The following is a 26,196-nucleotide window of genomic DNA, read 5'->3' on the forward strand; positions in this document are numbered from 1 at the left end:
CCGCCTGCCTGCTGGGGATCCATCTGTCTGGAGAGCTGCAAGATTAGCAAGCTGACTGCAATATTTGTGCATTCGAGGATCTGTCTGTGTGGCTGGTGTTTATCTGACTGGAAATCTGTCCAGCTAGGAGGTTGGTCAGTCAGTTTGTCCACCTAGGGGTTGAGTTAGGGTCTGTCTAGCTAAGATGTCTGTGTATCTGACCAGGCTGGGAACCATTGGCTGTCTAGCTGGTGGAGGGGTCTGTCTTTTAGGGGCTCTGTCTGCTCAGTGGTCTCTTGAGACTCATCTCTCAGGCTGTTGGTTGGTCTCTCTCAGTAGGGTCCATTTGTCCAACAGTGGACTTATCCCACTGAAGGTCTGGCTGTTTTGGGGTCTGATTGGTGATCCATTTGTCTGGGGATCTTCTTGTCTGTCTGGGGTCAGTCTTCTTGGCTGTGGCTAGGCTTGGCTTGGACATGTCTGAATGGCTAGGGATCCATTCACATTTCTCGAGGTGGATCCATCTCTTTGAGTGAAGAAGGCTCAGATACTGAGGATGGGCCACCTATTATGCAGTGAGAGGGGAAGTCTCTGGCAGTCCATCTGTCCATTCTCGGCTTCATAACTGGGGGAAATGGGTGGTGGTGGTGCCCATTCCAAGTGTTCTTTTTAGGATCTTCTCAGGGCAGCCTCACTAGGCATTAATTCCTACCTCTGTCACCCAGCCTCAAGTCTTGACTGCTGATCACTGGAGCAAAACCCTCATATTCCCACCCCAATACATTTTTATTTGGATCCAGACCCAGCATCCCATCCCCAACATATCCCACAGCAGAGTGGTGGCCAGCAGCAGTTCAAGCCCACATGTAGAAACAGGTTGGTATGGATGCAGAGCTCACACCCGGGTCCACTCAGCAGGGGGGTCTCGGGGTCCTTTTGGCCTTCCAATGCGCAGATTGAAGCCTGAGACGGGAAGGGTGCCATAAGGTTTCACAGAGACTCTAAGGCCTGAAGAAGCAGGCAACTTGTGGAAGGTCCTCCGCAAGTTGCAGGTGTTGCGGTTTTCTGCAGCCACATCCACCGGACACCGATAGCCTGAGCCCCACACCCCATTTCTAAACCCCAAACTTCTGGAGTTCATCCAAAGCTGCAGAGTCCCAGCAAACCAGGTTCTACCAAACTTACCTAGCCCACCAGTCTGAGCTCCCTCTGTCACGTCCTCATAGGCATCAGGCCCAGCAGGGCTTTGATTAGCAGGAACTGTGGGCAGGAAATCCCCCCACAGGTCAGCTCAAGAAGTCTCATAGTCCTCCACCTGGCATGGGGACACAGACTTCTAGGTCCCAGGAGGCAATCTGGTGTGTGTGGGGGGGTGCCTACCTGGAAAGGGTGTATGCCAAAGGTGTGGCCAGGTTGGGGGGGTGACATCCACCTTTGGGGGACTACTTAGCCAAACAAGATTATATAGCCTGAGGCTGTACTGGGACCCTACAGCGGCTAGCCTGCGGAAGCTTCCGGGATGGCACCAAGAACTAAAAGGGGCGCGGCCAGGGAAACCTTGACGCCAGCTTCGGGGGCGTGGCCACACGGGTTACTTGGCCAGGGGATGGGGTCCTCCAGGGCCACCCAGTACTGCAGAGCGCAGAAGGATGGGGTCCCGAAAAGAGCAAGTAGGTTTGGACTCTCCCCAAACCCACTATGGTCTTGACTCACCGCGGCCAGGCAGCGAAGCCCGCATGTCCTCTGTCTGTGCCCCGGGACGCTGGGTGCGTGACTTCACCTGGCTGTAGAGTGGCTTCTCCTCGGTGCTGTGCTCTTGCGCCACTGGCCTGGCGCCCGCGGGGGCGCGGCGCTTGTGCACTACAGCATAGGTGTCGGCCATGGGGACAGTAGGGGCCCCGGGCACCGAGATGCTCCTGCAGAGCCGGAGGGTGCAGAGGAAGTGAAACGGCAGCTCGGAGGGAGGGCGGAGTGGGGTGCACGCTCAGCCCAAACCGCGGCTTCCTTCCCGCGGGAGAGGAGGGAAGGGGCGGGTTGGCTCCGAGGCTGAGGGAGGAGTCTTTCGTTCTGTTTGTGCGAGTCTCAGTCCCTAGCGCCCCGCGGGTAAGTGGGGTAAGTGGATCGGATTGGTATTGAAGGGTGATCATTTCCATGTAAATGTTTATTGAGTCAAAATACGAGATCGTGGCATTGGAGTAAAGCCGAAGGGAAAGCCGAGGGCGACTTTCGAGGGTGTAGGGTGAAGTTAGCTGCGCAGGTTTAACTGTGCGCACAGCACCCAACAAGAGACTCCAAGTGAATGGCATTCGGAAATATTTGCCAAATTAATTACTGATTTGGACGCAGAGACAACAGTACTGCTTGGATAAAGGGGTCTTCTCAGGGAGGGTTCCCAGAGTTCAGTTCAAAGAAAGGGCCAGCAAATACTTGGTGAACTGAACAGCAAAAAGGGGCTGGTTTTTCAAGAGAGTAAAGGGCTGGCCTTAGAGCCTGAGAAATTGAAAGGGAAGAATAAAAGGATGGCACCAGTACCTGAGCACTCCGCTTGGTGGGCGGGGTAAGGCAAGAAGGGCTGGAGAAGTCCAGAGGGAGAGGGCATCGTCATAGAGTGGGGCACAATTCTGGGGCGGAAACAGGAGAGGGGAGTCATGAAGCTTTGGAAGAAAATGGCCAGCATCCTAATGGAGGAGGATCACTATGGATTCTGGAGGGGGACAACCTCCTAAGGGAGCCTGACAGAGGCACATACAGCCATCATAGACAGTGCCTGTTCTTAGAAGGAGTACGGGGTTTGAGGGTGTTGAGGACGAGCAGGAAGAGATTGGGAATAGGTTCTGTACCTCCTTTAGGTTCTGGTAGTGGGGGCTGGTGGTCTGGAGTGCTGAGTAGAACATCTGAGCCACTGTGTGGTACAGGAACCTGTACTGCTCCTGTTGAGGTGAGGACCATCAACAAGGGAACACAAGGGGAGGGGAATGGAAGCCCAGCCTGTGTCCTTGGGTGTAAAGAGACCGCAGCTCACACCTCTGTCTGGACCGCTGCTGGCCGCTGCTTCCTTATCTCGAGGACCAGGTTGAAGAGGCTGAAGTTAGGTGGAATCATCTAGGGCAGAGAGAGGAGTGTGGTATGAGCTGGGCCTTGTGGATGTGGAGCACACTGCACACACACAGATGGCCTACCATACCTGGGTCAGGAGCAACTGTCTGACGTAATCAACAATGCACAGGACTCCTGTCCGCCCGCAGCCAGCACTAACAGAAGGAGAATCCGAACAAGTTCATCAGGACCAACCCAGGTATCTTTTAAAAGGAGCATTTGGGGTTGGGATGAAGGGAGACCCCTGTAGGACCTCTTGATTTACAGAATCCCCAGATTATGATTTCAGAGGAAAAACTTTTTAATCACATATATTTGCTGACCATTTAAGTTAGCAGGCAGTCTATCCTCAACAAATGCTAACAGTTTCAGTCCATGCAGCATGAGCAAGTATGGCCCCAGGTTTTTCAAAACAGATGGAAAGCCAAACTTCCACACCCTGCTCTCCCTGCCTCACCTCCCTCCATCACCAGATCCTCATAGAACCGATTTACTAAACCTGCAGTGGACACAGAGAGGCCCCGGGCTACATCCTTGGAGGCGACGGGCTTCGTCCACCATGATAAGTATGTGGTCAGGATTGCTGGGGACCCCACGGTCTGGCCAGGACATATATTGCAGCTGGTGTACAAAACGGGATTCCTGAGGTAGGAGTAGAAAATAGAAAAAGCATTTATTGGGCATCTACTACTTGCCAGGCCTACTAGAATAATCTTCCATTTATATCCACCAGATAGGGCTGGGGATGTAGCTCGTGGGGATGTAGCATAGGCAAGACCCTGGTTCCATCCTCAGTACCACAAAGATTTTAAAAAAACAAATCATACGATAATAACTGAGGAGTATACTATTGTGAGTGCCCATTTTACAGAGCAGGAAACAGTTCTCCCCATGCACGAGCCCCTTCACCACTTCTTCCCCTTTCATACCTTCTGGAATGTGACTTGAAGGGTCCTAAGAATGATATCTGCTTTCAACTGTGTCTCCTTTGTCTGAGTATGTGGAGTAAGTGGGAAGAGGAAGAAAAAAGAAGAGGGAGAACAAATGTACCCCCCAAACACATTTATACAAAACATTTTTGATGAGATATTGAATTTAAAACATTTAAAAAACTAATTTAATCCAAACATCCTCCAAAGCTGTCATGAAGGAAACATTTGAGATAGGGGAGAATGAGGATTACACAAATCCAAACAAGCCCTGCTTTATAGAAAACAAGAGATTTTTTGGTTCTAAAGCAAAACAGTTTCATTATATTTATTTATTAAGCACCATGTATTTATTAAACATATGTGACTTGAGAGATTGTCCTGAGTTTTTTTAAAATGGTAAAAAAAAGCGGGGGCTGGAGATATAGCTCAGTTAGTAGAATGCTTGCCTCACATGCACATTGCTCTGGTTCAAACCCCAGCACCATAAAAAAAAAAAAGTTAAAAAAATAGATTTGAGGAACATGACTAGGCACATTTACATTACAAAGACAAATGATCTGAGCAAAAAAATAATGCTAGGGTTTGGAGTTGCAACTCAGTTTTAGAGTGCTTGCTTAGCATGCCCGAGGACCAGGATTCCATTCCCAGCACTGGGAAGAGAGAGAGAGAGGAAAAAAAATGCTTGGGCAACACACATATATTGAGTTTTGATCATTTACATGCTGACACCAGAGCATTCTCTTGAGTATTGCAGAGTGTAAGGTGACTGTGGTAAAATGATTCATCCTTCTGCGTCCAGCCCAAATATTTACCACCTGTTTTTTTTTTTTTTATTGGTTGTTCACAACATTACAAAGCTCTTGACATATCATATTTCATACATTAGATTGAAGTGGGTTATGAACCCCCAATTTTACCCCAAATGCAGATTGCAGAATCACGTCGGTTACACATCCACAATTTTACATAATGCCCTATTAGTAATTGTTGTATTCTGCTACCTTTCCTATCCCCTACTATCCCCCCTCCCCTCCCCTCCCATCTTCTCTCTCTACCCCATCTACTGTAATTCATTTCTCTCCTTGTTTATTTTCCCATTCCCCTCACAACCTCTTATATGTAATTTTGTATAGCAATGAGGGTCTCCCTTCATTTCCATGCAATTTCCCTTTTCTCTCCCTTTCCCTCCCATCTCATGTCTCTGTTTAATGTTAATCTTTTCTTCCTGCTCTTCCTCCCTGCTCTGTTCATAGTTGCTCTCATTATATCAAAGAAGACATTTGGTATTTGGTTTTTAGGGATTGGCTAGCTTCACTAAGCATAATCTGCTCTAGTGCCATCCATTTCCCTGCAAATTCTATGATTTTGTCATTTTTTATTGCTGCATAATACTCCATTGTGTATAGATGCCACATTTTTTTTATCCATTCATCTATTGAAGGGCATCTGGGTTGGTTCCACAGTCTAGCTATTGTGAATTGTGCTGCTATGAACATCGATGTGGCAGTATCCCTGTAGCATGCTCTTTTAGTTTCTTTCTTGAAACCTCCCATAACACCCAAGGCCCGTAGAACCCTGTTCCCACTGCTGCCCCAGCTCACCAGGGTGATACAGAAAAACCCAATCTGCAATGGCTTGTGCTCCTGGGCCCAGTAACGCTCACACTTTTTCTGCAAAAGTAAGGGAGGAAGGACAGGAAGTGAGGAGGGGGGAGTCAGCTTCAGAGTTCCAGCTGCCACTGAACACCTCAGGTGTTGCTGGTAGAAGTGCAGGCAGCTGCAGCTGAAATGGAGGCTAGCCACAGAGCCATCTCATTAAACATGTGCAGGCCCCATGGAGGTGAGTTGTTGGCCCTGCAGGAGAAAGGCAGTCCAGGATACCCTCCAACTACAAGAGGCTAAAAAGCTAGATGAAATGCATGAGCCATTGTTGTCCATAATTGGTTGCTATGTGTTGCAGGACTGTGGTCACTAAACAGACTGCCTGGAGGCATTACTAGTCAGAAGGATATGAAGAGCCCAGTGATTCCACTGAATTGAAAAGTCAGAGAGCATGGCTGAGGTAGATCAAGGTAGAATTTTCAGAACAAAGTTCTGGAAAGAACCATGCAAACAAACAAAAGCAGAAAAAAACAAAAACAAAAACAAACCTGCTCCAGAAATATGTATAGTCCCCCCCACCTTCAGTCTTTGGCTGAATAAAGATCTGAGAATGTATAACCAAGCAAGAAAAACTTCTCATGAAAGAATAAGCATCTGTAGGATGAATATTTCACAATGGGACAGAAGTAATTTACATTCTCTTCAGCCAGAACAGAAAGACCTTCATTCAGTAGGGCTCCCAGAAGTAATCACACATTCAAAGCAGAGCCAAATTAGTTCTAGAATAAAGGTTACCCTAGACCTGCCCTAAAAGCTTAAAAACAAAACTCAGGGGCTGGAGGTATAGATCAGTGGTAAAGTGCATGTTAGCATGTGTGGAGTTCTAGGTTTAATCTCCAGTATCCTCTAAAACTGAAAACCTTCGAATGAAAGAAAGTTAAGTTCTAAAAGAAACTTAACTGCTTTTCTGAAAAAGCAAAATCTTCTTTAAAGGAAGAAAACAGAATCCAATACTTACCTGTGTAAAACTCAATATCAAGCATCTGATAAAAATTTACTTGACATACAAAGAAACCGGAAAATGCACACTATAAAAATCAGGAGAAAAAAATCAACAGAAAGAGGCCCAGAAATAACAGATGAGGAAAGAAGCAAAGACCTTAAAATAGCTCTTATAAATGTTATAAATATACTCAAAAGGTGAAATGGAAAGCAAACATGATGAAGAATGAAATGAAAAATACAAAAAAAAAAAAAAAAACCTAAATGGAACTTCTACAGAGGAAAAATAAAATATAAAAAAATGCAGAATTCACTAATAGCAGATTAGACAAGAGAAGGAAAAGTTCAGTGAACATGGAAGTATAACAATAGTAACTATTTGAAATGAAAAAGAGATTGGAGAAAAGTAAATACAGAATGAGTTCCATGTGGAAATACACCAAAAGGCCTAATATATGTATGCCTAGAATCCCAAAGGAAAGGAGAGAGGGGAGAACAGAAACTATATTTGAAGAAATAATAACTAAGATTTTTTTCTAAAATATTACGAAATAATGAACTTACAGATCCAAGAAAGTCAGTAAACTACAAGGACAATACATAAAGCTGTACCAAGGCAGATTATGACTGAATTGCTGAAAAACAGTTATAAAGAGAAAATGTTAAAATCATCACATAAAAGTGCACTGATGAACAAAGATAAGAATGACAGCAGGGAGGAAGAGCATGAGAAGAAGATCACCATTAAACAGGGATGAGAGGTGGGAGGGAAGGAAGAGAGAAGGGAAACTGCATGGAAATGGAAGGAGACCCTCATTGTTATACAAAATTACATTGTTATACAAAATAAGAGGAAGTGAGGGGAAAGGGAAAAAAAACAAGGGGGAGAAATGAATTACAGTAGATGGGGTAGAGAGAGAAGACGGGAGGGGAGGGGAGGGGAGGGGAGGGCGGATAGGAAAGGCAGCAGAATACAACATACACTAGTATGGCAGTATGTAAAAACGTGGATGTGTAACCGATGTGATTCTGCAATCTGTATATGGGGTAAAAATGGGAGTTCATAACCCACTTGAATCAAATGAATGAAATATGATATGTCAAGAGCTTTGTAATGTTTTGAACAACCAATAATAAAAATTAAAAAAAAAAAGAATGACAGCAAAATGTTTTCAAAAACTGAAAGCCAGAAGTCAATGGTCTAACATCCTAAAATGCTGGGGGGATAAAAAAAAAAAAAAAAAAGCAGGGGGAAAACCAAGGGCTGGAGTGTAGCTCAGTGGTAGAGTGCTTGCCTAGCATGTGCAAGGTACTGGTCCCAGCACCACAAACAAAATAAAACAATCAAAAAACAAAAACAAACAACAACAAAAAACCCAATAAAACCCAAACACCTTTTCAGGCTAATAAAAGCTGAGAAAGTTTATTGTAAGTAGAACTGCACTATGAGAGAAAAATTAAAGTAAGCTCTTCATACAAAAGGAACCTGTTGCCAAAATGATATCTAAAATAATAAAGAGCAAAGAAAAAGGTAGATAAAAGACTAGATGTAAAAAGAAAATGTCATATGGCAAATTAATAAACTACAAAACCCACCCATGATCATCTGAATAGATGTGGTGGGGGGAGAATCTGACAAAACTCATCACCCCTTCATGATAAGAACATGAAAGAAACTAGGAACAGAAAGGAAATTCCTCAATGTGATAAATAACTACAAAAAAAAATCCACAGATAACATCATATTTAATGGTGGGAGACTAAAGCATAGGAAGAAGAAAAGTAGCACTCGCTACTTGTACTCAACTTTGTACTGGAAATTCTATACAGTACAATTAAGAAAAAGAGATGGTGCCTGGGTGGTAGGGGAGGGAGGAAGAAACAAACAAACAAAGAAGGATGAGTATTGTGATTCCACTTACATTATGCACCTAGAATAGGCGAATTAAGAGGGACAGAAAAAATAGAAGAATAGGCTGGGCATGTAGCTCAGTTGGTAGAGTGTTTGCCTCATATGCATAAGACCCTGGGTTCAATCCCAAGTACCACTAATAAATAAATAAAAGAGGAGACCAGGATCTGGGAGAAGGAGAGTGGGAAGTTGTTTAATAGATATAGAATTTATGTTTGGATACAGAATTTATGTTTGGGATGAAGAACAGGTTCTGGTACTGGATGGTGGTTGATGGTTGCCCAACAATGTGCATGTAGTTACTGCAATTGAGTTGTACACTTTAAATGGTTAGGGGGCAAATTTTACATGTATTTCACCATGATTTTAAAAAGACACAGTGGGATACCATTTCCTAGGATGGTTATAATAATAATAAATAAAAGGGCAAATGGTGAGGGTGTGAAGAAATTAGAGACATAATACTTTGCTGGTGGGAAGGTAAATTGATGTAGTTATATTATAGGAAATGGTTTGTCACTTCCTCAAAATGTTAAAAATAGAGTTACCATATGACCTAGCAATTCTACCACTAGGTACATATTCAAAAGAGATGAAAATATATGTTTACACAAAGACTTGTATATAAATGGTTCATGGTAGCATTATTCCTAATAGCCCAAAAGTAGAAATAAATAAATGGCTTATTGGATAAGCTAGATACACTCAATAGGATATTATTCAGCAATAAAAGGAAGTATTGACACATGCTACAGTATGCATGAATATTAAAAACATGCTAAATGAAATACCAGTAACAAAAGACCACTATATGATTCCATTTATATGCAATATCAGAGAAGGCAAATCTATACCAGGCCAAAAGTAGATTAGGAGTTGCTTGGGGCTCTAGAGATTGTTAGGAAATGGGCAGTGACTGCTTGTGGGCTGATGAAAATGTTCTAAAATTTCTTATGGGAATGGTGTGTAATCATCAGGAATACACTAAAAACAATCGTACATTTTAAGTGGGTGAATTGTAACTAAATAAAGTGGTTTAAAAAGGTAATTGAAAGCTAAAATAATAGCACATTGTGGAGTGTATTTCATGTTTAGTATTATCTAGTGTGTTAGAAGTTGTTAAGAACTGTGAAGGAAAATGGCAACTAGGACAATGGGAATGCTGGAGTCTGAAACGGTGTGACAGTACATGAGGGTCTCACTGAGGAAGTGAAGGCTTGAAGGAGTTGATGGGGAAGAAGGTTCCAGGCAGAGAAAATATAATGGTCAAGGCACAAGCCTGAGGTACAGCTGAGCAATAGAGCCAGTGTGGTTTGAGGGGAGTGAATAAAGAGAAGTAAAAATAGAGATCACAGCTCTATGAAGGAAATGGTCAGCATAAAGTGTCATGCTCTGTGAGGTGGTATGGGTGGGAAGCCCAGCAGGAGAGGGGTAAACAACACTGTGGGAAATGAGCCCCATGAACAGAAGGAAAAAAGATCAAGGCAAGATTAGAGAGAAGCAGTGGGTTCTCACTGAGTCCCAGTGACATCACTTCCACTGGGTTCTGGGTTAGGGAGGAGTTAGTAAGAGTCAAGCACTCTGGGGGCTGAGGACACCTACCCGCCCATTCTCTGTCTCTCGACATGCCATCAGGATCACCTAGACAAAAAGAGTAAACAGAGATGGAGGTGACTTGGGTTAGTGGAAACTCAGAACCTTGTTTTCCTCCCCCAAGCTGACCTTGATCTCAAACTCCCAGACCAGGCGCCAGAAGTCTAGCAGAGTGTGAGACAGGGGTCCTTGTGTGGCGATGTAGGACTGGTTTCCATCTGCGCCCTGGGAAAGGCCCATTCGCGTTGAGATTCCACTGCCAACCTCCACCGACCCCAATCTGCCCCCCTTTCTGACCACCATCCTGACCTGGATGAAATTGCCATTGATGTAGTCGCCGTGCCCTTCCTCCTGGAGCAGGGAGAGGATCACGCGTGTCTGATCATCTGCCAGTGGGGGAGGCGAGAATTGAAGGAATTGAAGGCGACATGTGTGTCTAGGCTCAGACAGCCCCTTGGATGAAACCCGCATGCCCCGCCCCACAACGCCGCAGACTCTCAAGGTTCTGCCCCAGGTACCCCTCGTGTGTTGTTTGCTGCATTGCAGCCACCTGAAATTTCTGGGAAGCAGTCTCCGGGGGCCAAGTAGATAAGCCAGGTGACATTAAGGGCCCACCGTGGCCTGAGGGTGTGTGTGGAGCCACGGACTCCGCATAGAAGCCCTCCTACGTACATGGCACCACATCTTTGTAGCGGTTCTTCCGTATATTCTCTGGCCGACTGCCAACCTCGGTGGAGCGCACCCCATCAGCCTTCCAGGCAGCTGAGCGGACTAGGATGTCCTGGTGGGAGGCACAGTGAGGCAACAGGGAATGCAGGAAATGGAAAAGAGGAGCCAGGTCAGAGTCCTGGGACAAGAAGACACTTGGAATTCAAGGCAATGGTCTGGGGTGGTGGTGGTGGTGGTGAGGGGGTGGAGAAAGGGTAATGAGTGCAGACTCCAAGAGGCACAAGCCTAATAATAACAACAGTACAATAATAACAACGACCAGAACCCTTCTTTGTGCTAAGCTCTGCTCAGGTCATTTAATCATCACAAGGTCCCTTTGAAGTGGGTGCTGTTATTGCATCCTCACTGTGCAGATAAGAAAGTTAATTCACACATGCCTGAGGGACTTGCCAAAGGTCCCACCCAGGAGGCTTTGGCAAAGAACCCAGATTTAGCCCCTGCACACTCAAATCAGTATTTTTATCATGTACTCCCCCCCCCCCCTTTCTGGTACTGGGGATTGCACCCAGGGGCATTCTACCACTGAGCCACATCCCCAATCCTTTTTATTATTATTTTTAAAATTTTGAGACAGGGTCTCCCTAAGTTACCCAGGCTGGCCTCAAACTTGCAATCCTTTTGCATCAGCCTCTGGAGTCAAAAGGATTACATGTGTGAGCCACTGCACCTGGGTAGTCTGCGTTATGTTGTATTGTAAGCAATAATAATTGGAATGAAATATGTATTATTTAATATAATAAAACAATTTACAATATATGTGAATTGTAATGTACACTATTTATGTAATAAGATAACTTCTTATTGGTAGATTATCAGGTATTCATAACCATAATGATAACAAATAATACCTTCCAAGCCACCATTGCAAGTGGTCACCTTTCCAAATGCTTTACTTATGCTCATCAGTAATTTAAGGCTTGATGGTCACCATTCTGTAGTGGGCACCGCTAATAGGAATTTCTACTACACAGATGAGAAACCAAGGCCTGGGAGTGCAGAAGTCAGGATTGTGACAAGGATACCCTCACCACCCAGTGTTTCACTTTGGGGCCCTCAGCAATGCTCGCTTCATTGACTCTGTAGTGGTTATATACCACATCGATATTATATGTTTATGTATATTTTTATATTTATAAATTATATATTTTACATTTACTCTATTTCTTATATACTACAGAATTTTTACATGTGTAAGTTATTTAGATTTATTTATATTTTATACTTACGTCCACTCCTTATTTTATATTTACTCACAAATTCATTGAATAACTTTGGTGTTTATTAGATTTATATTTGTTGTATTGTTTTTTTGAAGTTATGTGATGTTTGTTGTGTAAATCACCTTTTAAAAATCACATTTATTTTTATACATTTATATATTACATATTTCTAAATTTGATACATACCATCATATATCAGGTTTGAGTATTTGTACAGTATGTTTCTATGTTTGGTATGTAAGTTACATTTTAAATATTTTATTGCCTGTAGTATGCCCATGCCTAGGGTGCTTCTTACTCTAGCGTTAAGCTTTGATTGTATTACCCTTATTGAAATATTTAGAATCTTTTAAGTCGTGACAAAGGCACCTAGGAAGTGGGCCCCAAAGATATGCTAGGCACTTTTACCTACACTTTTTAATTCTCAGTGTGGTCATTAACGTCCCCACTTCAACAAGGAGGCTGAGACCAGAGGGATCCGAAAAGCCCTGGCTATCGGTGTCCTTCACCCACGTCCTTCATCCACTCTGCGTTAGAGCCTTCCTGTTCCTCTTCCTCCCGTTCCTTGGAATCACAGGGTGACCCAGGTCGTCAGGTGTAGCCTGGGTGTGGGACTTCCAGCGCAGGTGTGCCATCGCCCTCTTCTACTGCACCTGCGTGGCCTGCCCTGCCCAACAGGGGCATTGTTCCCCAAGTGCGACCAGGACACTGGGTCCCGAGTGTGTATGAACCCTCCAAGCGGGCCGTGGACTTTGTTCTCTGGGGACCTGTAGGCAGGCCGAAGACAGCGCGAGAGAGCTAGAGGTGTGAGGGAGAGGAAAACAAGAGACCTCAAGGCAGGGAGACAGCCCAGGACAGCCAGAGCCTACAAAGTGCACAGGACAGACGTGGGGACCGTCCAGGGTAAGGAGCCGAAACGCGCCTCCCAGTTGTACACATTCACCCACTCACACTGAACTCCGCGGCCAGAACCTCCCCCTTCAGGCCGCCCTGTTCCTCCAGCTGCTCCAGGAAGCTCCGCGCCGCGTCCAAACTGTGGCTCATGGCACCGTCGGCCCGCAAGGTCCCGTCCAGTAGTTGCGCTCAGCGCTACCAGCGAGTGTAAACACTGAGGGAGGCGGAGGAAGGCTGTCCAGGCTCCGCCTTCGTTGTAACCAACCATTGGAAGACGGGCGACAGCTGGCAAGGCGCACCCCTGAGCCAATGGCACTCGAAACTCGCCCTGCCCCGCCCACAGCACCTGAGCTGCTCTGGCTGCTGGAGCCTTAGGTCCTGGAGCGTTGGATTGGTGAGCACAGCTCTAGCGCTTCTCTCCGTTGTTTTTTTTTTTTCGTTTTTTTTTTTTTTTCTTTTTTGATTGCTGCTTCCTCTGGTTTAGTCGGCACTATCCTATTGTCACTTCCTCTCCCCCTTGAATTACGGATCTTCGCCCCTCCTCTGTGACTAGTCAGGTTCTGAGCGGATGAAACCAGGTCTCGGACCAGGTCTCCTGGGAGTCAGGCTGCATTGAGGACCAAAACGGGGTAGTGCCATCAGTAGAGATGGTCGCCGAGATCACGCCACTTCTCCCCACCCCGGGGAACTTTAGCATGGGATGTCCCGCTCGGTGTGCTCCATTTGGGTCCAAAGAAGGTCTGGGTGGGGAGACCGCGAGGAGGAACGATTATCGGGCCAATGGTACTTTGGAAAAAGCGAGTGGAGATGGAAGTTTCTGAATCTGTATTTCTTCAGGTTTTTCCTATTCCGAGACCGGCTGGGAAGGGCTGGAGGACAGAAGGATCCAGTTTTAACTTGAGAATCTCGATCCTCACAAACCTGCCAGGGAAACAGAATTGAGGCACTGGAAATGCATTCTAGAGGATAGGAGTTCTCAACCCCTTTAAAAGAGCTGCTTTTTCTGTCGCCACATCAGAAAATGTACAGGATGTATAATCACTGGCAGGTCAGGAGGATGGAGAAATAGCTGCTGTCCCTGCTTCCTAGGTCTTGGGGGGGGAGGAAGCAGAGAGTGGTTGGGTGCCAAGGAGCCTGACAAGAACAGGCTTGGGTAGATGGCTTGGGTAGATCTGTCGCTGGGGTTATGGAAGAATTTCAAGGGGAGTCATTAGAGGGGGCATCATCAGTGGAGGTCAGTTTGAGGTGGTTGAGGTGTCAAAGTGTCACTGGGACAGGACAAGACACTGAAAGGTCAACAAGATCATTATTAACAGGTTGTCAATTCAATTCATTACAAATCATGTTTGTCAGGGATGAACAAATATTTTTATTGGTATAGTATAATTATACATAATAATGGGACTCATTGTGCCATATTCCTATATGCACACAATTTTTTTTCTTTTTTTTTTTTATTGGTTGTTCACAACATTACAAAGCTCTTGACATATCATATTTCATACATTAGATTGAAGTGGGTTATGAACCCCCAATTTTACCCCAAATGCAAATTGCAGAATCACGTCGGTTACACATCCACTATTTTACATAATTATGCACACAATTTGATCATTCTCATTCCCCAGTACCTTCCCTTTCCCTCCTTTCCTTAGGGATTAGAAAACTTTCAAAAGTCCAGATAGGAAGTGGCTTTGCTTTCTCTGTTCTCTTGTCCCAGCTGCTTCCCTCTGCTATGAAAGCAGATATTTAAATTAAATTTTTTTGTGTGTGTGGTCTGCAGACTAGTTTGCTGGCTGTGGCTTAAGTGAGAGATCAAAGTGAGTCATCAAACAACTGGAGTTGTTCTGCTTATTGTGGGGTCACTGGGAGTCCCCTCCAGTTAGTGTTTAATATTTAGCAATTCCATCTTTTTGAGTGTTCTAATGAGGCCATAGGGTGTTAATTATAATCACTGGAAGGTCAGTGGTTTTTGGGGGGCAAGAAAGTGCCTAGCAATGAAAGTAATTGAGGGACTATTGGGATTTGGAATATTATTTTTAATTACTGAGGATTCAGAAGTTAGACAAGTGATGAACAGTTCCTGCTCAGTATTTGTTTAAAAAAATTTTTTTTTAGTTGTAGGTGGACACAATGCCTCTATTTATTTATTTTTATGTGCTGCTGAGAATCAAACCCAGTGATTTGATTGGTGAGTGCTCTACCGTCTAGCCACAACCCCAGCCCCTCCTGCTCAGTATTAGTGAATGCCAGTGGAATCATTCGTTTCGTGGATGGGCATTGGTTGCTGGTCTCAGTGGGGTGGGACACAATATTGTGAACTTGTAGAAAAACATTTTCTGGGGGAGTCATGGAGGTGTGAGTTATTTTATGGGCGAGTAATTGAGGTATCATGAAAGGTCTCTGTGGACTACTGTGATATAGATCAGTGGTCACTGAAGACTGGGTGGTACCTGGAAGGAATGGCAACAGTGAAGGGTCACTGGCATATCTTTGGTGGTAAGCAAGGGACAGGAAGACTGACCGAGTGATTGCTGGCTAGTTAGGGATTTTCTGTTCAAATAGGGATGAGTCTGTTTGCCTGACTGGGAAGACTTGGCAGGATCTGTCTGTCTAGAAAATTGGATCCTGCTGAGGGTATCATTTTCAGGCCGATGTCTCTCTTACTGGGGAGAGTAAGTCTTTCTGTCCAGCTGAAGGCCTACTGGGTGGGTCAGCTTTCCACTGAGATAACATCTTTGTCCATTTAAGGGGAGGGGTTCTGTTTTCTGCTTGACTGAGGTCCACCTTTCAATAAACTGGGGAGACATGGTCCATATTTCTTTCTGGCCACAGGTCTATCTGGATGTCTGGTTGATTTTTTTTTTCTCCCACCCACCCAGGAATCTCCCCATTTGTCTGGCTATCTGTTCAGCTGGGAGTCTGTTTTCCCTGGGATTTTGCCTGTTCACCCAAAAGTCTGGTTGGTTGGCTTTCTATTGAGAGAGAGCTTTTTGCCTATCTGGCTGAGGATCTGAGGGACTAGCCAAAAACTGCCTTGTGGCCTGTGAACATTTACTTGTGGTATCAGCTGGGTTGGGTGTCTGTCCTTTCTGGTCAGAAGTCCACCTTCACTTCACGACCTCTCTTGTTCAGTCTGTTTGCCCTCTTGATGTTTAACTGTCCCTCCATGCCTTCCCAGCATCCCAGTGTTCCTGGTCTGCTCTCTGTTCAGCTCAGGATGGGTATGGGAAATGGTAAGATCCCACAGACCTTCCCCAGTAGCCTTGGCCAACCCCACGACTCCTTTCTCCCAGAGGAGTAGAGTTTCTTGCTATCAGATTTGCTGCTGTAGGTGGTCCTCCTGTTTCCTAATACCAGCAGTCACCTACAGTGAGAGCTGTTATCACTCTTGAGCTCAGAGTGCTTGCTGCATAGGCCATTCAACAAGCTTAAGACTGGATGCTGGTCAGTGCTCAGCTATACCTGCACAATGCTATCAGAAGCCCAGCCTGCACTGAAGTTGTAAAGGTAATGAAAAACTATAGTGGAGAAACCTGGCAGGCACATCTTAACTCCGGAAGCTTGTGAGGAGATTTGAGATGACTGACATTCATCAGTCATCTCAAATGGGACATCCCATGCTAAAACCTAGATGGTTTTTCTCTAGGTTCCTCGTTTGTTAGACTAGAAAAATAAAAGGGGATGGGGCAAAGACAAGTAAAAAAAATTTCCCACTACTGTACTTTGTTAAAAACCTCAGGTGGTTAAAGAAGAAATTATGGCATTTGCAGGTAATTGGATGGAGCTGGAGAATATCATGCTAAGCAAGATAAACCAAAACCAAAAAACCAAAGGTGGAATGTCTTCTCTAATAAGTGGATGCTGACCCATAATAGGGGTTGAGTAGAGAAGAATGGAGGAACTTTGGATTGGGAAGGGGGAGGGGAAGGAGTATGGGGGTGGGAAGGGCGCTGGAATGAGATGGACATTATTACCCTCTATGCATGTATGACTACATTACCGGTGTGACTTGGCACCATGTACAGCCAGAGGATGAGAAGTTGTGCTTTATTTGTGAACAGTGTGTCAAAATTCATTCTACTGTCATATATCACTAATTAGAACAAATTTAAAACAAACCAAAAAACCTCAGGCTGGGTGAACTGTCCCACTGGCCCATCTATAAGTCTAGCATTTGGCAAATGGGAGAACCATCCTCCTTTCCAGTTACAAGCAGGAGTATCTGCATACAGTAGTGCCAGGGAGATTAGTCTCTTTTGTAGTTTTTGCTGGGCTCCTTCAAATCTCCTCAGAGGTTCCAGTTTTCAGTATTCTGAATCCCTCCTGGATACTCCCTGGGTCAGGTATCAGCAGCTCCTGGTTGTGGGAACACAGTCCAAGGAGAAAGCCATCCTACCCTTTTGGCCCCACTGCCAAAACTCCCAACTTTCAGCCCTTTGTGAAGGAAGGGGTTCTACCTTTAGGACCTGCCCTGCAATTCTGCTTCAGGAAATGGGGGAAAATCCTTGGGAACTGCACGGCATGTGTTCTCCCCATCTTAAAAAAATGAAATCCTAAAACTGCATTATTATCAACTTTTCCCCAGGCTGGTCACCTCTCTAGGGCAGAGCCTGGACATCTGCATTAGCCAGAGTAGGCCCCATATATTTCTCTTAAAGGAAATACATTCAGGCAAACAAGTGCTACTACATTATCGCTGGAAGCACCCCCAGGGCCTCTAATCTATGCAGTTGGCCAGGTACCTGTGACCCTGGCCTGCCCCGAAAAGAAGAGTGTTAAGTGCATTTAGGTGGAAGCCCACTAAACTGGCTACAGTGAACACCTTACCCCCTATCCTATGTTCTTTCCTAAGATACATACTAGAAGGAAATTTTCTGATCTAAGAACATGCCCTTAAGACTTTTGATATTTAGTTTCAGAAGTCTGTAACCTGAGACTGCTTTGATCTATCAGAGATGAAAAAGCTGGAACATGGTTGGTAAAGGTATGGGATATTGAAGTTGTAATAAGAACTGAAGAGGAAGCATCTTGTATTAACTCTAAAAACACCTGTACACATTATCTCTTTGATTCATTACAGAGTGATAGTAATTGGCACAAGGGATTCACTCCAACAGCTGCTCAGTGAGCATCATGGTTTGTAGCACCAAAAGGAAAACTTTGGAGATACCCAACAGGGCTACAGTTGTAGAAATTAGGGTATACCAAGAGTAGGATACAATGCTTTTTAAAAATATACATGTTGAACATTTTAGTATACAAGTTGGTTTGGAAATAAGTACATACTTGTAAAATCATTACTACAATCAATGCTGTAAAGAAATCCTCCTGTTCAGCCTCCAAAGTAGCTGGAACTACAGGTGCACATCACCTTGTCCAGCTGTAAGCAACATGATATAATATTTGACCTTCTGTGTTTGGCCTTATTTGACTTGGTATGATGCTCTTGAAGTTCATGTGTGGTATGTGCATTCCATATTTTCCTTTTCATTTGGCCATTAATGACCTCATTTCTGTATCTTGGCTATTATGAACAGTGCTGCAATGAACATGAGATAACCTCTTCCAGATACAGATTTCATTTCTTTTGGATGTATATCCAGAAGTGGGATTGCCAGGTGGAATGGTATATTCTTTTTTTTAAAAGAGAGAGAGAGAATTTTTTAATATTTATTTTTTAGTTTTCGGCAGACAAAACATCTTTATTTGTATGTGGTGCTAAGGATCGAACCCAGCGCCACGCGCATGCCAGGCGAGCACGCTACCGCTTGAGCCACATCCCCAGCCCTGGAATGGTAATTCTAGTTTTAATATTTTAAGGAACCACCATCCTGATTTCCATAAAGGCTGTTCCAGTTTCCATTCCTACCAGCAGTGCACAAGAGTTCCTTTTTCTCTACATCCTTGCCAATTTAAAAAAATATAAAATTACCCTAACAGATGTGAAGTGATATCTCACTGTGGTTTTGATTTGCATTTCCCTGATGATTAGTGGCATTGAGCATTTTTTCATATACCCTTTGGTTATTTATGTCTTTGGAGAAATGTCTATCCAGGTCCTTGGACATTTTCAAAAATTAGGTTGTTTCCTTGCTGTTGAGTGATTTGAGTTCCTTTAAAATCTAATCCAAAGTCTTGATTTTAGGAGATGGGACCCTGGAAAGAGATTAGATGATGAGGATTCTGCACTCATGAATGGGATTAGTGCCCTTAAGAAAGAGGTGTAAGGGAGCTTGTTCACAGCTTCCACCTTGTGGGGACACAGCTATGAAAAAGCAAGTAGGCTCTCACCAGACATTTAACCTGCAGACACCATGGTCTTGAACTTCCCAACCTCCAGGTGAGCATATAAATTATCCAGTTTATGGCACTGTACCAGCAAATTGAACTAGGATAATAACCCTTTATCAGATAGATGGTTTGTGTGTTTTCTCCCATTTTTAGATGTGGCATTGAGAAAGTTCTTGAGGTAGATATTAAAGAAGCATGTAGAAAGGGCCTTACACTTGTGTATGAACTAAATGTAGAAAGGGCCTTACAACTGTGTATGAACTACATTATCTCCAGAAGGATGGATATCTTCCTGGTGCATTGGGCTTACAAAAAGGAGGGGGACTCTTCTGTTACTGTGGGCAAACATTTACTGGCCAGTGAACTGCTTCCTGAGTTCTATGATTTTCTTTGGAGTGTGGAAGGCACTTGGATTTTTTTCTCTAAGTGTAAAAGCAACATATCTGAAAACATACATTACTGTGCATGGTGGAAAATAAACCACCTTCTTAGTCCCTCTACTTTCAAATCCAGCTCTATGCTCCAGAGGTTATTACTATTGGCTTTTTAAAGTACCTGGCCAGATATTTCCTATTCATGATACATAATTGTCCCTCCCTTATCCTTTGGAGATACATTCCAAGACCCTCACTGGATGCCTGAAAGCCCAGATAGTACTGAATGCCATATATACTGTTTTTTTTTTTCTTTACATGCCTGTTTAGTTTATAAATTAGGCATAGTAAAAGACTGACAACAATTAAAGCATAACAAAAAATTATGTATTGTTTTTTTCTTTTCTAAAATATCTCATTGTATGTACCCCTGTTGACCAAGGATAAGAGATAGGAGATTACTGTACTCATATTTTAATTAATTAGTTGGTATTGAGGAGATTGAACTCAGGGGTGCCTAACCACTGAGTCACATCCCCAGCCCCTTTTTCTTTTTTATTTTGAAACTGGGTCTCACTAAGTTGCTGAGGCTGACTTTGAACTCATGATCCTCCTGCCTCAGCCTTCCAAGCTGCTGGGATGACAGGTATGTACTACCATGCTGGGGTTATCATCTTGTACGTTTATTTTTTAACTGTCAGTTTTTGCTTTTTTTTTTTTTTTAATCTGAGGGATCATGTTTTGCACATGATTCTGAACCTTGCCATCTTTCCCTCTAATGATAAAACTAGGATGCCACAAGTTGTTTGGGCTTTCAAGTGCATTGTGTATCTGCCCCCCTTTCATCATGTGGTTTCCTGCTTTTATTACTATATGCAATGCAATGTTTCAGGAACATCACTGAACATATGCAAGTATATCTGAAGAATAAATTCCTACAACTAGAATTTATGTTTTTAAAGACATAATTAATAACAACAGAGGTTGTGTTTGTTTCATGACCACCATTAGCAGATGTCAGCAAGTGTTCCCCATATGACTACCTAACCTTTACCAACCTCTAGGCATCAAATGTTTCCCCAGATGATTCTGCATTTCTTTAATTATGATGGAGGTTGTGCATCTTTTCAGACACCTAATGGCATGATGATAAGAGTTCTGGAGATTGGCTCACAATTTAAGTGTACTTAATACTACTGAACTATATACTTAAAAATGGTTAAAATGGCTATTTTTATATGGGTTTTTTCCACTATTAAAAATAACTAAATATCTGTTGAATTCAGAAACTTGTAGGGAAAAAAAATTCCTCAATGGCCACCTGTTTGTATTGTGGTATTCTGTTACCGCTCACTTTCTCTATGGAAACAATTGTTCATCTCTGCATTGATTGATTAAGTCTACTAGTTTGGGGGAAATTTCAAACACCAGAGAAGAGAACATGGTCTAGTGAGTCTCAGCCAGTATCTCAATGTTGCTTTCACAGACCCAACCACGACCTATTCTACTCCAATACTTTATTTTGAAGCAAATCATAGATTTTACACCATTTTATCCATAAATATTTCCATATTCATCTCTAAAAGGTAAGTGCTTAATAAAAACAACAATACCATGTCACATCTAAAATTACCAAGTTATTCCTTTAAATCATCCCATGTCCAGTTAGTATTCAGGTTTTCATCCATGATTATGGTATATCTGTCTGAACTAGGGTCCAAATTTGGTCTACTCATTGCAATGTTGACAAGTTTCTTTAAGCTTCCTTGAGATATCTACCTGTAAAAAGTTCTAGATGGAGACATGCCAATCTATCAATGGTGGTTGAAAGCCAGAGTTTGGGGAGAGCCTGGGCAACAAAGGGAGAACCTGTCCCTTAAAAACCAAAACCAAATCACCACGAAGAACCTGCCTCGTTTATATTACCAAAAGCAAAATAGAGATTCAGTGTGATTCCCATCAAAATACTAATGACATTCTTTAAAGTACTAGGAAAAACAGTCCCAAAATTCATTTGGAAGAATTAAAGACCCAGAATAGACAAAGCAATTATCACAATACCAGACTTCAAATTTTACTACAGAGCCATCATAACAAAAACAGCATGGTACTGCCATAAAAACAAGACACATAGGGCTGGGGTTGTAGCTCAGTGGCAGAGCACTTGCCTCTCACATGAGAAGCACTGGGTTCAATCCTCAGCACCACATAAAAAAATAAACAAAATAAAGATATTTTGTCCATGTGTAACTAAAATTTTTTTTAAAAAGTCAGATACATAAATAGTACAGAACAAGCACGCACACCTATAGTCATCTGACCTTTCCTAAGGTGCCAAAAATGTACATTGAAGACAGCCTTTTTAACAAATGATCCTGGGAAAGCTGTTTGTTGGGAGCTGCCACATAGGAGTTGAGTGCCCCCTAAACCTTTGAGTGATGGAAATGTGGAGACTGGCTTCTTCAGCCAGGAGGCAGGTGGATCCCCATTTCCCCTCAGCCGAGGAGCAAAGCCTTATATGGATAGAATGTTCTTTCGGACAGCCTCTCCCAATAAAACCTGGATTCGAGGCTGCTCCCTTTCTTGCCTGATTTGCCTCATTTCTGGGAGCTGGGTCAGAGGGGCCATCACAGACCCCCCCCCCCAAAAAAAAAAAGTATTTCTGTCATTATTTCATGCCAACCCAGGAGTGACCCTGACTGGATTAGTTGTGTGTTGCAACAGCTGTTATTTATATTAAAAGACCGAAGACCCTTATCTCTCTCACAAAACTCAAAATGGATCAAAGACCTTGGAATTAGTCCAAAAAGAAAATGTAGCGTCAACACTCCAGTATACAGGCATAGGCAAGGACTTTTTCAATAGGACCCCTAAAGCTTGGGAAACAATGCCAAAAGTTAATAAATGGATGGCATCAAATTAAAAAGCTTCTGCACCGTAAAGAATTAGTGATATGGAGAACCCACAGGTTTGCCAGCTATTCTTTTGATAGAGGATTAATATCTACAATGTATAAAGAAAAAAATCAAGTAATCTAATTAATAAGTGGGCAAATGAGTTAAACAGACACTTCTTTTTTTTTATTGGTTGTTCAAAACATTACAAAGCTCTTGACATCATATTTCATACATTAGATTCAAGTGGGTTATGAACTCCCATTTTTACCCCAAATACAGATTGCAGAATCACATCGGTTACACATCCACATTTTTACATAATGCCATATTAGTGACTGTTGTATTCTGCTACCTTTCCAATCCTCTACTATCCCCCTCCCCTCCCCTCTTCTCTCTCTACCCCATCTACTGTTAATTCATTTCTCTCCTTGTTTATTTTCCCATTCCCCTCACAACCTCTTAAATGTAATTTTGTGTAACAATGAGGGTCTCCCTTCATTTCTATGCAATTTCCCTTTTCTCTCCCTTTCCCTCCCACCTCATGTCTCTATTTAATGTTAATCTTTTCTTCCTGCTCTTCCTCCCTGTTCTGTTCTTAGTTGCTCTCATTATATCGAAGAAGACATTTGGTATTTGTTTTTTAGGGATTGGCTAGCTTCACTAGCCAATCTGCTCTAGTGCCATCCATTTCCCTGCAAATTCCATGATTTTGTCATTTTTTAGTGCTGTGTAATACTCCATGGTGTATAAATGCCACATTTTTTTTTATCCATTCATCTATTGAAGGGCATCTGGGTTGGTTCCACAGTCTAGCTATTGTGAATTGTGCTGCTATGAACATCGATGTGGCAGTATCCCTGTAGCATGCTCTTTTAAGGTCTTCAGGGAATAGTCCGAGAAGGGCAATAGCTGGGTCAAATGGTGGTTCCATTCCCAGCTTTCCCAGGAATCTCCATACTGCTTTCCAAATTGGCCGCACCAATTTGCAGTCCCACCAGCAATGTACAAGAGTACCCTTTTCCCCACATCCTCGCCAGCACTTGTTGTTTGACTTCATAATGGCTGCCAATCTTACTGGAGTGAGATGGTATCTTAGGGTGGTTTTGATTTGCATTTCTCTGACTGCTAGAGATGGTGAGCATTTTTTCATGTACTCGTTGATTGATTGTATGTCCTCCTCTGAGAAGGAACAGACACTTCTCAAAAGAAGAAATATAAATGGCCAACAAATACATGAAAAAATGTTCAACATCATTGGCAATTAGGGAAATGCAAGTACCACTCAGAATGGTATTGATCAAAATACAAACAATAATGGGCTGGGGTAGTGTCTCATTGGTAGAGTGCTTGCCCAGCACATGCAAGGCACTAGGTTCCATCCTCAGCACCACATAAAAATAAATAAATAAAGTAAAATACAAACAATAAATGCTGGAGAGGATGGGAAGAAAAAGAACACTTTTTACACTGTGGTGGGATTGTAAATTAGTACAACCACTATGAAAATCAGTATGGAAGATCCTCAAAAGACTACATAAGGAACCACTGTACAACCAACCTAGCTATACCATTCCTTGGTATTTATCTGTAAGAATCCAAGTCATCATACTACAGTGATACATGCCTATATGTTTATAGCAGCACAATTCATAACAGCCAAACTATGGAACCATCCTAGGAATCCCATCAATGGATGAATGGATAAAGAAAATGTGTTATAGGGACACTATGGAGTTTTTGTTCAGCTATAAAAAAAAATATGTGAATTGCAGGAAAATGGACAGAACTAGAGACCATCATGTTAAGCGAAATAAGCCAAACTCAGAAAGTGAAAGGTTGGATGTTTTCTCCCAGATGCAGAAGCTAGATAGAAAAAAGGGGAAGAAAAGTGGGGGCAGATCTCATAAAAATCAGAGGGAGATATAGAGGAAAAGGAACAGGAGGTGGAAAGAGGGAGGGGCTGGGCGTGACACTGGCCAAATTACATCGTTATACTGTGTGCATGCACAAATATATGACCAAAAAAATCCCACCATTATGCATAACAATACACCATTAAAAAATGTGGGAAGGAAAAACCCCTACCCAGTACTGGGGAAACTGGAGTGGGTGGAGCCCCAGCAGGGGGTATCCTTGGATAGACCTGGGATGGCTGTGACATGTGGGCTAGAGAAGGGTCCAAAGCTAAAGACCATTAGAGATGAATTATGGGGACATGCAGTGGTAGAATGGTGGCCAGCCCCACAAAAAATATCCCACATCTTAATTCCTAGGACCTGACAATGTGATTGTATTTTTAAATAGGGTCACTGCAGATGTAATTAAGATAGAATCTTGAAATGCAGAGATTATCTCAGGTCATCCCCTGGCCCCTAAACCTATGACTTAGGTCCTTGTAAGAGAGAGCGAGTGATTTGATAAAGAAAAAGGAGGACACATGTGAAGATGAAGGCTAACACAATGAAGTGATGAAGCATTGCTTGGCAAACACTGGATGCTAGAGAGCATGTAAAAGGATCCCTGCCATTCCTCCAGAACCCCCTGCTAGAGTCCTGGAGGAAGCTGACACCATGACTTTGTCCTTCAGAGCTGTGAGGGAATAAGTTTCTGTTATTTAAGTCACCTGGTCTGTGGTATTGTGTCACGGCAGCCAAAGGAAATGAACAGAGGACAACATATTACTCTTCTTTTCTATGTGTTTTAAAATTTTTATAACTAACAAAACTTAATGACAAATTCCTCAGAATGCAGCGAAGCTGTGGCCAAGTGGCAGGGGCCTGGTAGAAGGAAATGGATTCTATAGGTGGGGCTAAGCTGCAGGGGTCCCTCAAGGTCCCATCAGTCTTCCCCCAAACATTGGCCCAAGTTGGTAACCTGCCCCCACTTCTGAAATCCCCTTTCTCACTGGCACCAGGGCCTTTGCACAGTCATCCAGATAACTTCTGCTACCTCACCCCATCACTCAGCTTTTAGGAAAGCTATGAAGAACCATGCCCCCAACCTTTCTCCTGCCCTGCCTGACATGTTTCCTTACATGTTTCCTTACATGTTCCCTCCTACCTGCCTGAGAAATTTCTTATTGTTATTCCTCTCCTCCCAGTAAACTCAAGTGCATTCTATGCAGGATCTTAACAAGTCTGCTTAAGATCAGGGCCCTTGGGTGCAGAGAGAGAATGTGGGCAGAGAGAGGTGGCGGTCATAAACTGGGAGAAGGCAATAAGAAAACCTTACCTCCCAGGGCTGCACTGACCCTCCCCATGTGACCTTGGATAATCCTCCCATGGGAGAATTGAAGTGGGCCATTGGTATCACTCTTTCCAGTCAATGGAGGGAAGGTGTCCCATCTGATTGTAGCAGGGGAGAGGTCCCATTTAACACTGAGCCCAGCCTAGGCCCTCTAAGTCAGGCTCATGCTCACATGGGAGTCAGTGTGTCACCAGTGACAATGTCTCACCCAGCTACCAGTGTCTACTCTATTAGCACTCACAGGGCCCAACTCCCAAGGAGACAGCCACACCAAACCTCCCAGATCAGATCATATTAACCCCCTTGTTGATATAAAGCCCGAGTCTATCCCACAGCTATCAGGTTCTCTACCCAAGGAGAGTACATGGGCTTTACCTTTCAAGCTTAGCCTGACAGGATACCAATCCTGACCAGTCAGAGGTAGGTG

General features: G+C 43.5%; 1 protein-coding gene across 2 annotated transcripts; it reads right to left on the reverse strand.

Moving 5' to 3' along the window:
• Nucleotides 1-384: 384 nt before the first annotated feature.
• PTPN18 (protein tyrosine phosphatase non-receptor type 18) lies at nt 385-13,272 on the reverse strand. Of its 2 annotated transcripts, XM_081261068.1 has the most exons (15): nt 13,016-13,272; nt 10,788-10,896; nt 10,425-10,501; nt 10,245-10,340; nt 10,125-10,163; nt 5,609-5,677; nt 4,005-4,067; nt 3,575-3,717; nt 3,164-3,230; nt 3,004-3,081; nt 2,820-2,909; nt 2,512-2,600; nt 1,693-1,895; nt 1,165-1,239; nt 385-942 (listed from the first exon to the last, which is right to left on the reverse strand). In XM_081261068.1, the coding sequence occupies exons 1-15, from the start codon at nt 13,106-13,108 to the stop codon at nt 875-877; spliced, it is 1,359 nt and encodes a 452-aa protein (XP_081117194.1). In that variant the 5' UTR covers nt 13,109-13,272; the 3' UTR covers nt 385-874. The 2 variants fall into 2 exon arrangements, with proteins under 2 accessions (XP_081117194.1, XP_081117195.1); XM_081261069.1 differs by lacking the exon at nt 5,609-5,677 and having other exon boundaries at nt 13,016-13,271.
• Between the last annotated feature and the right edge of the window lie 12,924 nt (nt 13,273-26,196).

Source organism: Spermophilus citellus, assembly GCF_964194105.1.
Source record: "Spermophilus citellus genome assembly, chromosome: 11".
Lineage (NCBI taxonomy): Eukaryota > Metazoa > Chordata > Mammalia > Rodentia > Sciuridae > Spermophilus > Spermophilus citellus.